The sequence below is a fragment of the Electrona antarctica genome, assembly GCF_951216825.1.
Source record: "Electrona antarctica genome assembly, chromosome: 1".
Lineage (NCBI taxonomy): Eukaryota > Metazoa > Chordata > Actinopteri > Myctophiformes > Myctophidae > Electrona > Electrona antarctica.
In genome coordinates, this window is record NC_136806.1 from 23267681 (window position 1) to 23281034 (window position 13354).

The 13354-nt window shown below is 43.3% G+C and overlaps 1 protein-coding gene across 1 annotated transcript; it reads right to left on the reverse strand.

Moving 5' to 3' along the window:
• Positions 1-11651: 11651 nt before the first annotated feature.
• On the reverse strand, positions 11652-12677 carry LOC306918172 (mitochondrial ubiquitin ligase activator of nfkb 1-A-like; the record flags this gene model as incomplete). Its single annotated transcript, XM_079496037.1, has 1 exon — positions 11652-12677. The coding sequence occupies one exon, from the start codon at positions 12675-12677 to the stop codon at positions 11652-11654; it is 1026 nt and encodes a 341-aa protein (XP_079352163.1).
• Positions 12678-13354: the final 677 nt, after the last annotated feature.

Genomic DNA, 13354 nt, shown 5'->3' on the forward strand with positions numbered 1-13354 from the left:
TTACCGTCCCTGAGGCTGTGCTGTCAGTCTGTCATCACTTCAATCTTCCAGATAGGAAAAGTAACACTTTATGCGAGCGCGCGCGCGCGCGCACACACACACACACACACACACACACACACACACACACACACACACACACACACACACACACACACACACACACACACACACACACACACACACACACACACACACACACACAATCACACAATCACACCCAGCAGTTTGAATGAACTGCACTTGGCACACGCAGAAACACAGACAATTGCCTTGAGATGACAGCAGCAGCACAAATTTAGAAAATGCCTCTTTTTCTGTTGACATAATGCTTTGGGTTTTTTGGTATTCTTATTTGACGTGGGAGTTTAGCAAATCTATGTAGAAACAACATGTGAAAGATGTGTTTTACTGTAAACAGCTCTGATATACAAAGAAGGCTAATCCTTTTTGCTCTCAACAGAAATAAGATATTCCATTTAGCCAGTTTCAATACAATTCAAGGATATGTGAAGTGATTTCAAAATAATATTATCATGATAAGAGCTATGGAATAATCAACATGAAGACTGGAGGCTTGCGCTACTTACTCACATGTTTTTGTTTGGTGCCTATTGCATGCCTTTTGTTTCCCATGGCCCCTCATGTCACAATATTTCAAAAGAATTATAAAAGAAACAGCATTGATTCTATCAATGGTTTACATGTGCACATCTAGTCTAGTTTGCAATTAATCACAAATGTAAGCTGCAATGCTGATTCCAAATGAAAACGGAATGCATGCATTCAGAGCTGTAACACCATGACATGCGTTAATACCAGTAACAGCATGACCTGCCGTGATGTTGATCAGCTATTTAAAAAAGAATATAATAATAAAGGTAGTGTGAGTGATAAATAAAGGAGAAAGTTAAAACTATATTCTGACACTAATTATTGCTATTGGATAGAATGTAGATACATTTTCAGGTGGGTTGCAAATTTCAGCCAATCAGGAAGAGAGTATCCATTTAATTTAAATGTTATAGTGTTCCAGCTCCAATTGTGTCTGCTCATTTCTTTGTGTCACCATTTCCAATTCCACTTGCTTATCCTGTACAAGTTCTCTCTCCTGATTGGACATCATTGGTATCCTGACCTGAAAATGTGTGGGGATCAATCAAAGAAAACAAACAAATGATCTACATATTGTTGTGTTGTCCATTGAGTTCTCTGCTCATGTCCTCACAGTTCCGAACTGCAGAGGAAACTCATCATGATGTTTTATTTTGCTTTTAGTCTGTCAACAGCCGATGCCACCTAACGTTTGAACTTGTGCTGTTTATCCAGGAGTAAACCCTCTTTGGCTGCACTTAACCAGGGAGGTTATTTTAACAGCAGTTGGTCTGGCATGTTTTTTGTTTTATTGTTTTTTGCGTGAGTTAAATGGGGAATAGAACTCCAACTTCCTGTTTAGAATTTTTCAAGTCAGGGCTGGCTACCGGCGAGACGCACCAGGGAGCATTCAGAAGCTGTGTTATGGTAGGTCATGCTATTACCACATTGTCGTAACAGCATGACTTATCATAACACAGCATAACCTGTTGTTCATAACCTGTTGTAACAACAGGTTATGCTGTGTTATGGCAGGCCATGCTGCTACGGCAGGTAGCTTGCTGTGTTACGGTAGATCATGGTGTGTTACAGTATGGTAGGTCATTCTATTCCATCAGTAGGTCATGTTATGTTATGTAGGTTGTGTTGTGTTACGGCAGATCATGGTGTGTTGCGGTAGGTTGTGGACTAATGTTATAATGCTGGGAGAAAATGTTCCCAAATCCCATGGGTATCACTTGTAAGGCAAATATTCTCATATACCTGTAGTGGATTTTCTCTAAGATGTTGAGTTGCTGTCGAGTAATCGACGGGACAGTATTGAATCAGTTGAGGTGATAGGGTCTTCAGTCAAAGCAGTCCTATGTTCGACGAGGTAGGCTAATAGGGTCTTCGGTCAAAGCTATCCTATCTTCTCTTAATTATCAATATTATTAATGAACTCAACTCTGCCATGGTCGACTGTCATATTTATATTGGTGATTTAGTATTCACCAGATTAGGGCAGCCCCCAGTGCTCAAGAAAGAAAAAGAGAGAAAGAGAGAGAGAGAGAAAGAAAGAAATATAGAGATAGAAGCAGAGACAGGGATGGAAGGTGAGTGCTGGCGGCACCCTCTATGTATGATGAATGAGGGTGTCAGCTTTATTCACTCAGCCAGCGGTACTGTCAATATGGGTCTGGCCCATGTGCTGAGACCTGTCTCATTAACCACAGTGATCATGCATTAACACCAGAAGAGGATGGAACAGAAGAAAAAAATAAGAAAAAGCAACAACAACAACAACAACAACATTACTCACAGTTAATTTTAGTGTTGCACCCCTCACAGAATATAATTTATTGTGACTCACTAAGCATTTGGCATTAGTCTATTACCAGTAAGACGCCCTGAGGGCACACAACCTCGCCCTTTAGGGCGAGGTCGTGTGCACACATCCCCCTGGGAGACGGCAGACTGCTGAGCGAGCGCTGGCGCTTTGGGGGTCAGATCAACATATGGAATGAATTCTGTACTGTCCATATATGGAGCGTGTCTTGAGTATACATGGTTTGATGAGGTCAGATCAACATATGGAATGTCAGAACAGGAATGACGGGTGGGGAGGGATCAACATGTCAGAACAGGTCAACAGAGATCTAAGGGTTTGAGGTCAGATGTAGAGTTGCTGGCTGGCTCCATATATGCAGATCAAGGTGATATGATCCAGTCTTCTCCATGTATGGTTATCTAGGGTTAGATGCTTAGAGTATATATGAATAGAGACGGCACCCGGAGGAAACCCTGAGGAGAAATGGACATAGTGGCCGAATCTGGTATTGCAGCGTGGGCCCAAACACATGAACGCGCTGGTCCATTGACTATCATTGTGCACGTTCACGATGACACGTGAACGCACGTGAACGCGTGCAATGATAGTCAACGGCAGTAAATCCATCCGGACAAGATATTATCTCGTCCGTACAAGATAATAATTATCTTGTCCGGACGAGATAATAATTATCTTGTCCGGATGAGATAATATCTTGTCCGGACGAGATAATATCTTGTACGGACGAGATATTATCTTGTACGGACAAGATAAAATATATTTTTATGCATGGCCATTCAGGGGCTCCGTAGGACCCAGTGTTCCTGCTTCTGCATTGTTTTGGGGTCGTGCATTATTAATGCGGTTTGTGACACTTTATACTAGGCTGTTCTGGAGTGCAGGCCTGCAGTAGCTCTTATGACACCACTAGTGCATTGTCTCGCCAAACACACGCCTTCAGGGGCTACAGTCCACAGCAACACTCTGAGTGTCCTTTTAACTCAATGGACTAAACTCACTAAAAGGGGTTCAAATAAAACGTTTTCTGTTAAAAAGTTAAAGCTCTATATTCTGATAGTATTCATTGCTATAGTGTTTGCTCAGTAACGGGGGTCTCGCCATCTGTCCAGCTCTAATAGGAGACAGAACTTAGAAGAGACATTTTCGGGAGAGACAACCTATATTTATTAGATTATATTGTTCCAGCTCCAATTTTGACTGTTCTTTTTTGTTTTGTTTTTTTGTTTCATCATTCCCCATTTTATACTTCACTTTCCTGTATCGTACATGAGTTGATTGGTTGAAATTGTTATCCAGACCTGAAAATGTATTTTCTGTTTCTACAGAGCTGAGATGGGGAGACTGTTACTGCACAAACACTCTAGCAATGATTAATATTGATTGATTGATTGATTGATTGATTGTATTAATCAATAATTTATGGTACATAAATGGTTTGCAAACATTACAGAGAGTACAATTACTCAAGCAATGGTACAAGGATAACACAAAAAAGCCTTGATGGCCATGTTTCCATTATGGTCCTATGTATTCAATGCATAATCAGACTATAGCTTATAATACAATGCAAATCATCACAAACGAATATCACTTACAGCTCCTTTAAATGAACACAACATGTAATGTGTATTATTGGCCTATATGGGTAATTGGGTATTGGGTATTGATGCTGTCTGTCAGGGCTTTCCTATAGTCTTGAGTTCAGGTGACTTTTGTTTCCATATAGAATGGGGAAACATGAAGGAATCATAAAGCACAGGAAAGGTTAAGTTACTTCTAATTAAATTACCATACCGTTGACCTTTGAAATGCCACAGAAAATAATCCTGCAGGGAAAAGGTGAGCGGGTATTACTGTTGTCATCTATAGCTAGGCATGACAGACAAGTCAGAAGTCACTCAAAACACCCACTATTACTAACGTTCAAGTTCAAATGGTTTTGCAACCAAAACAAACGCATAAATATAAAGTGAAGTAGTCAACAATGCTGAAGCTGACGCACCATATAAAGCTATAGGTTTGAGAGGACGCCTTTCTCTCATTTCATCGGGCGTGCAACACATTGGTAAACCCACCTGGAACGCATCAATCATCCAACAGCATGCATACGCATTTGCCTCGTCTATTCTACTGTTACAGTTCGATTATGGTAGCCTAATTCCCCTTACAGTCATACAGTGTGCGCATGTTCAAACATTCGAATGAATATGCCCACTCTCACATATAAAGAAGTGCAGCCTACCTCGGTTATGTTGACTTGAAATAGTGGCTGGCAACCGCGCCGCACACGCCGAAATTATTCAGATGATGGACACGGTGACAGGCGTTGCCGTTCCGCTATGAACACGCACACTGAAGTTTTGCCGGGCAGTTGATGGGGGATCTCACCCTGTCTGTGTATCTGCCAAACCGTTGTTAACTAACAACAACATCGATCTGCTTCAACTACCGCCGGGGTTATTTTCAAAGATGCTCTTCAGAATAAGAACAGACAGTGCGTAACGGTGCGCGCTCGCTCGCTCTCCCCTCGACCGGTCCCCAAACTAAACACTCCCCGAGGACAGACACGTGACTAACCCACAGGGACTGGAATAGCTTTCATCCCCCCTCACAGTCACAACAGCAGCTGGGAGCCGTTTACATTGCTGCCCCTGCGCTGGTATAGAACATGCATCTCTGACTCTGACCATGACTACAATCTCGTTGGTCACCAACGAGATTGTAGTCATGGTCAGAGATGCATGGGTGCGTAACATTTTGAAGCTGCCCAAATGGAAACAAAATTGTGCTTTGGGAACCATCAGTTTGCTATGCACATCATCATGTAAGATTATCCGAAATGTTATATTATTAGAGCCAGGACGCCACAGTTTTGCAAACACAAAACAGTCAGAGAATATTGTCATAATAATGTAAAATCTGGGAATACAAAGAATTTTCTTCACCAATGTATTATGTGTTTGTAAAGGTGTCTACTAACATATCCCACATTGGTTTCTATTCAGCCACCCTAGGGGAATTTTTGACAGCTGCTGAAAGTTGGGGTACCATTAACAACCAATATAAGGCAAAATGTTCTACATTTCATTATACTTTAAGTAGCATGTGACATGTCAAACTATAGGGTTTTCATGATTCTGAACCCATTCCATTTGCACGAAAAACACTCCTTCGGCTAAATTCAGCCATATCCACTCCCAAATGTGCTAACCTCATCGCATTTGTGACGATGGCCATTTATTAATATCCCCTGACTATGTGTGCTTCTGAATTGCACGTGCCAACGTGTGAAGTCAAATGAAATCTATGGAATGCTTTGATTATTCCGTTTTGAGTGCCTAATAAATATATTTCTAGTAACAAAAATGATGATTTTGTGTATGATGATTTTGTGTAAGATTTTCGTCTTACACAAACATTAAATTCCCATTGACAATGAATGGAGAATTTACGTCATATACTAGAGTGGTGCCCGTGGGGCCTCTACAGCGGTGTTGGGCACTGGCCTACTTGGAACGATGCAAGTTGGAAATGCATGCCCCACCCTGCAAATAGTTGGAGCCTCTACAGCGGTGCCCGTTGGGCACTGGCCTACTTGGAATGAGGCTTTTGTGCTGGTTCATGCCCAAATATGGAGTGTTGTGATGTCAGAACAGGTCAGCTTATGGCGTTCTGTGTCAGGCATACCCAAATATGGAGTGGTGTGATGTAAGAACAGTCCAGCTCCATATATGCATGGACCGTGGGGAGGGGCCCTGTCCAGAGCCCGGGCAGAGGCCTTTTTTGGGGCGGTTCTGGACAACCGTGGGTCCAACCGACTCCAACTGGCCACTGCACCCCCTGCGGTGGTGTGGAATGCGTGTGTCGAATTTGAAGTCGGTGTTGTGAACGGTTCTCGAGTTACGTGGATTACACACAGACAGACGTACTGTACAGACAGAGACTTGGTGCATTTTTGTAGACGATCAAATCGGCTCTTTTTGTCCTACACAAAGATTAAATTCCCAATATTGACAATGAATGGATGATGTACGATGATATATAAGAGCGCCCCGCACTTAACACACATGTGTGATTCTTCTTTCTTTCTGTCTTTCTTTCTTTCTTTCTTTCTTTCTTTCTGTCTTTCTTTCTTTCCAGAGATTAAACATTCTCTGACTTGCACATAGAACGGTCTCATGACCAATAGAGCAAATAATTGAGAAGTAGCCTATTGGCTGGGAAAATCGCTTTGTTTGTGATAGCTTACAGGGAAGTGCTCAGAGGCAAGCCAAGGGAATTGGCTTCCAGTTGAGGATGAGATGTAAGTTCTCTCTTGTAGGTCCATAGGTGGGCTAATGTGGGTGTGCTATACTGAGAAGCACGAATTTGGCAGCAGGAGTATTATGCTAATAGAAGACATAGGCACAAAGCTGTAGGCAGACAGACACGGTATAGGCTACTAACTTAATTAGTTCTGCAGTGGCAAGCTTGTCTGTCTGTCTGTCTGTCTGTCTGTCTGTCTGTCTGTCTGTCTGTCTGTCTGTCTGCCTGCCTGCCTGCCTGCCTGCCTGCCTGCCTGCCTGCCTGCCTGCCTGCCTGCCTGCCTGCCTGCCTGCCTGCCTGTCTGTCTGTCTGTCTGTCTGTCTCTTCCTCTTCCAACTCCGTGCCCATACACACAATAGCAGCATTTAGCCTAGCCCAAACATTTAGACTCTCGTAGAGGTTTTTTTCGATTCTGACGAATCTCTCAACGAGAGTCTAAACGACGAGGTCCCCTTTAAGAGGGCACGGGTTTACGTGTCTGCCTCAAAATCACTCTTACCTTGTACAAATGCAAAATCTAAAAATAGAAAAAGATTGCCCCACATGTCCGGTGGGTGTGCGGGAAACAATTACTTCCGTAGCGACCGTAGTTTTCAATAAAAAAAATATTGTAATCCACTCCGTCCATACTAAAGTCCATACCCTATGGTCCATACTCTGTCTCGGAATCTGGCGGCCATCTTGGTTTTCTCTCCATTGTAAATGCGCAACAGAACCCTGGCCACTAGGGGCGCGGCCAATGTTCTGTTGCGCATTTACAATGGAGGAGTATGGACGGAGTGGATTACAATATTTTTTTTATTGAAAACTACGGTCGCTACGGAAGTAATTGTTTCCCGCACACCCACCGGACATGTGGGGCAATCTTTTTCTATTTTTAGATTTTGCATTTGTACAAGGTAAGAGTGATTTTGAGGCAGACACGTAAACCCGTGCCCTCTTAAAGGGGACCTCGTCGTTTAGACTCTCGTTGAGAGATTCGTCAGAATCGAAAAAAACCTCTACGAGAGTCTAAATGTTTGGGCTACATTTAGCCATCAATGATCGACTGCTGATGATTAACTGATTAGAATTCATAACAGTGTGAGTGTGAGTGTGTCATGTTATAATGGCATATCACTGTCACCCAACATGGACCCATTCAAAAGTATCCATATATCGTGTTAAAGGATAGTTCACCCCCCCAAAAAACGACGTATTTTCTATCAATTACACTTACACACCCCATGAAGCCTTGAATTCATGGAGATGTTTTTTCTTTTTTGTTGCATTCCTAAGCCAATAATTGCTATGACTTTTGCCTGCTGCTCATAAAATGTATGCAGGATGGAAGTGGGTAAATGGAGTCGTTTGTAGTGTGACCACATTGACATACTCCACATCCACTAGTGTGCCATTCCCTGCCAATTGTGTGGGGTCACTAGTGAATACAGTGCCATGCAGGGACAAATTGATAGAATGTGAATTAATTACTGTCTCTTGACATCCATTAGAGATCATTTTAAAAACTAAAGGTTTGCTAAGTGGCCCTCAGTCCCTCACATGCACCTACATCGCATCGCCAATCCAAACAATATGTCTGAGTCATAGTGTTGGGCCGGGGTCTGCTGCGTTTTTTCGGATTTTTAGCATCGCTTTTCCACGTTCCCGGTTTTCCGAAAAAACTTGTCCAGTCTGCAAGGACCTTAACCGTTGTACCTGTCTGTCTGTGTCCCTTTTATGCCCATATATGGAGATCCCTGATGTCATCAGTATATGCCCATATAGGTATTATATATATATTGGTTGACAGTTCTGTACAAGTGAATGTTTATTTTTTATTTATTTTTTATATGGACATAACAATTGCATTGCTCATTGCACAGTTGTACAAATTGTAGATGCATCGTTTACACCCAATCAAATACAAAAAAATCACACCCGTGTGAACTGAGTGGTGCAGTGACGTCACATACTAACCATAGCAACCATGCTCATTTTTTTGGTTGCTAACCATAGCAACCATGCTCGTTGTTTTTATGGTACGAACAAACACGGGTACACGGGTACAAAGCCAGTTGTTGGAGTGGTTTGCACCACTCAAAAATTATACATTCTAATAATATTTACAGCAAAATTACAATACCCATTACATAATCTCCAATACACAAGTAAACATAATCACTCTAGTAACCAGTCAAGCTATACATGTGAAGTGAACACAGTTGATTTGATTTCAACCATAGTTTGAGTCCTCTGTAGAACACGTTACCATCCGTCTCTAGTTTTAGAACCGTAGGCAAAGAGTTCCATAGGTTTGCTCCCTTTACTGAGAAGGCAGACTGTCCGAATGAGTTGTTACACCTGGGAACAATACAGTTACCACTTGTTGAGGCTCGTGTGGTTGCTCTACCAGAGCTTGGAAGTCTATCAACCAGTCCAGAGAACAAAGGTGAAACATGACCATGTAAACATTTAAAAACCAATTTGATAGTAGAAAAAAACACAACATTTTCAAACGTAAAAAGGTTGTGTTTTTTTAAGATACCACAGAGGTGCCATCTCATCGGTTTTTGATCCATGATTTTTATAGCCTGTTTGTATATTGATGAATATCTGAACTACTTGACAGCAGGCAGCATGCACACTCCCTCAAGACAAAACTCCTTATATGGTTATGGCCGAGTCATAGTGACATGAGCGTGACGACGTGGTCCGCCATCCCACCGGCAAGCGGACTGGCCAGTCCTCCCTTAAGCAAAATTCATTTTATTCCCCCCACCATCTGTTTATTGGACATTTTTAGGACATGAAAAAGGGAAAGTGATCAAGGCAATATGACAACAAAAACTAGAACTGCACTCTGTCGAGTACCTACTTGCGCGTTGCATACAAGTAGGCCTACTAGTGCGCAAGCAGAGCACGCAAGTACTGTCGACCGCTACGAATTTTCAAATCTCAGCCTCTCTGTAAAACATTGAAATTAAATACTATAGCGGTTATAGCTGGCGGTTATAGCTGGCTGTCAATGGTGACGTAATTACGATATGTTTTAATATTGGTAACAGGTAACGTATGTATGTATGTACTGTAAGTTGAAAGTACTATACTGTGGTCGGCTGGATTTTTGAGTGGTGCAAACCACTCCAACAACTGGCTTTGTACCCGTGTACCCGTGTTTGTTCGTACCAAAAAAACGAGCATGGTTGCTATGGTTAGCAACCAAAAAAACGAGCATGGTTGCTATGGTTAGTATGTGACATCACTGACACTGTTGAGACTGAATTCATGCGGAGAGTACTTATGACACAGATGCTTTCCTGGTTCTAATGTACAGTAACTATAACAATAAATGTGTAGTTGCACCACTCAGTTCATACGGGTGTGATTTTTTATGTACGTATGCTTGGTTGGTATCAACGTCCAGTATATATACCTCCCAAGCACACGTGCATACGTCCCAACACGACCACAATACTTGCACGCTCTGCTTGCTGCTACGAACTTTCAAATCTCAGCTTCTCTGTAAAACATTACAGAGAGGCTGAGCGATGTATTTTCGTTATGAGGTATTCTATTTATAGTGACTCATAGGAATAGACTATGTGACAACCAGGTATAGTCTGGTGACCACCGGAGAGACAGGTGACAGCTGGAATGTAGACGGCACCCTGGGAGCAGTATGGGTTGGCGCCCCAGCCTGCATCCTCCGTGAGGAGGAAGCCCAAAAACCTTCGATGAGGCCTTTAGGAGGGCCATTCGAGCCGCAAGTGGAGCCTGCAGTACCACCGTTGTGGCTCAAGAAACCACCACTCCTGAATTAAGTGTCTGGTGCTGGGAGTCTGGTGCAACACACAGGTCCTGGTGAGAGCAGGAGTGGACCTGGTGAGACGTAGGAGGGGCCCAGACAGGAGTCAACCCACAGAGCCTAGTCCCTCCACATGCCAGAATTGTACCTCCCAGTCCCGGCAGAGTAGTTCCGGAGTGGATCCAACGGATTGTGTGGCCCTGATCTTTCCCTAGTGGGTCTGATCAAGGGTAGCTACTGGGACATAAGTCGGGACTTGATCACCCCAGCTGGGTCACCCGAGTGAGGGGTATGATGTTCGCGAGACTTTCACAAAGAAAAAGACAGACACAAAAATGAAATGAAATAAAAAACGAAGCCAATTCTAACATAAGAATTCTAACAAAGATGAGGGCAAAGCTATGGGTGTATTGTATATGTCTTAATGTGTGTCACTGAAGCACTGAGAAAACTGTTGCGCCTTTCTTCGTCCTTTTTTTCGCGGTGGATATTTTGACATTCCGTTTTTATTTATTTTTAATGTTGCCACTACCACTACTGTTGGAGCAGCCATAAACTACACAGGTTCATCCCGATGTTCTGGGCATCTTTGTAATGTTAGTGTTAGTAAAAAACAGGTAAAAGAGTAACGTTTGAGGCAGACTAACATCAGTCACTCTGCCGTTCACTATAGTAGAAGAGGTGCGCCTGGTGAGGGTTTAAACCCTGCAGCTACGTCGAGTCCGCCTACAGGAAAGTGTTTTGTATAAGACTGTCAAAATGTGGTGTATGCAGTTGCAGTACTCATGTTTCCTATATAACTGTATGAACTTGATTGTGTGTATGAACTTGATGATTCTGTAATGTCCACGCCCCACCATCAGGTGATGTCACCAATTAGTAATTCTCAGCACCTGAGCTGTATTGTTTGAGCTCTTTAAGAGCAAGTTCTTTGTCTGTGAAAATCATATAGCACTGACGAAGGTCTTAAGACCGAAACGTTTGCTTTTTAATTGCACTTTGAGCACAGAGCACTTTATGAGCATGATAAAATAAAAGGAAAAATGTTTCATTAAGTCTCAGTCTATAGAAGTTTTTACTTAATTTGTTATACAGTGAGCGAGTCGTGTTCGGTCAAGTTTTCCTTAATGTGTGTCATGCCTGATAGAGAGGCACTACTCTCCTGATGTTCTGTCGACATATGGGACAGGCGGCAGGTAGCGGCAGCGCCTGATAGCAGCTGAAGCAACAGCACACATGTCCACAGTCCAGCAGGACGCAGCCGCGCGTCCGGCTGAGGCAGATCACGCAATCGTTCTCTGTCGCCGGTCCACTGTCTTGTCTCTCAAACTCCTTCCTCAGTCGTTGGCTCTCCCACCGGTCTCTCAGTGTGCGGTAGTACCGCCTGCCCACCCAGAGCAGAACGGCGGCCCCGGCCAAGGCGAGCACACAGGCCATTACCTTCAACTCTAGCGCCCGGCTCTCCTGCTGCATTCGCAGTGTATGAATATCTAATCTGGTCAGGAAGTACTCTGAACCATCGGCCGGAGGACGCAGCTTTAGGACCTGATCCGTGTCCAGGATCAACTCTCCAACGCCACTAAGTGTAGTGCCCACCTTCAGCATCCGCTCTGTCTCTAGTTGCCCTTTAGGCTTTGTCCAAAAGCCTAATATCATGTCAGTCCAGTCCAAAGTGGCCGGGTGGAACTTCTCATGGATGGTGTCCATGTCTAACTGGGAGGCATTCAGCGGACACAGCACCCTGACAGTTGCCTGGTCTGATCCCAGCAGACTGAAGGACACTGTGTTCACCCTCTCATGCAGCACTCGCTCTCTGTGCATCCATGTCTGGTACAGGTTGGACCACACCATGCTGTAGTCCTTCAGCAGCACTTTCTGAACCACTCCAGCCACTGCTGGAGTGGTTCCTTCTTGGAACTGACTCATTAGAGGCGTTCCCACAGGTTGCACCGTCCCTTCAATGACAACATACTGCAGACACTTCCCTGGACTGGTGTTCACAATGTCTGTGAGACTTCCATCTAAGGACAACAGAGGAGCATTGTTGAGTTTGTCCACTGTCATCAACTTCTTTCTGTAGTAGTAGTAGAATATACCAGAAAGGCCCAGGCTGGTTCCAACACACACCGCCTCAACAATCCTCTCTAGTTCCAGCATCATGTGACGTTCTTCTCTGCTTGAAACTCTGTTGTGTATCAACTTGTCACTGCAGCAGGAAGGCGCTAAGTCTTATATTGGTCATTCATCAAACAACTGATCAGTCTGTCCCAAATATATATATATGTACTTATAATATAAGTTATAAGTACATAAATGATGTCACTCATGATAATGTCACACCTATTTTGTCAGCGACATCACAACCCATAATAGAGGAGATACTCTCAGGGAATTGCAGTACTACGTAGTATAGCGTAATACAAACAAGTCAAGGATAAAAAAAAATCCTATTCCCTTTTGCCTACTTTGCTTGACAGTGCCAATAGCAACACCGCAAACAGATCCCGGGTGAATATAACATGATATCATGTTGTGCCACAGATGCAGATAAAGCACTCAGCCTGATAAGTTTGCAGCAAAGGTAAAAAAAAAGAAAGAAATACAAGGAACAAGGAACACTGACAAATTATAATGTCCAGGTTAAAAAACTTCAATGTAAAGATGTCCCATACTGTTGGGCATATTACAATTCAGGTATGAAGCTGTGGGCCGTATAAAATTCATCTCGGCCGCATTTGGCCCATGGGCCGCACTTAGGACACAGCTGACCTGAGGTGCTGGCTTCGTGGAGTGTCATACAAACACAATTGGGAAGGGAAGCCAAGTGGGGAGCGTGA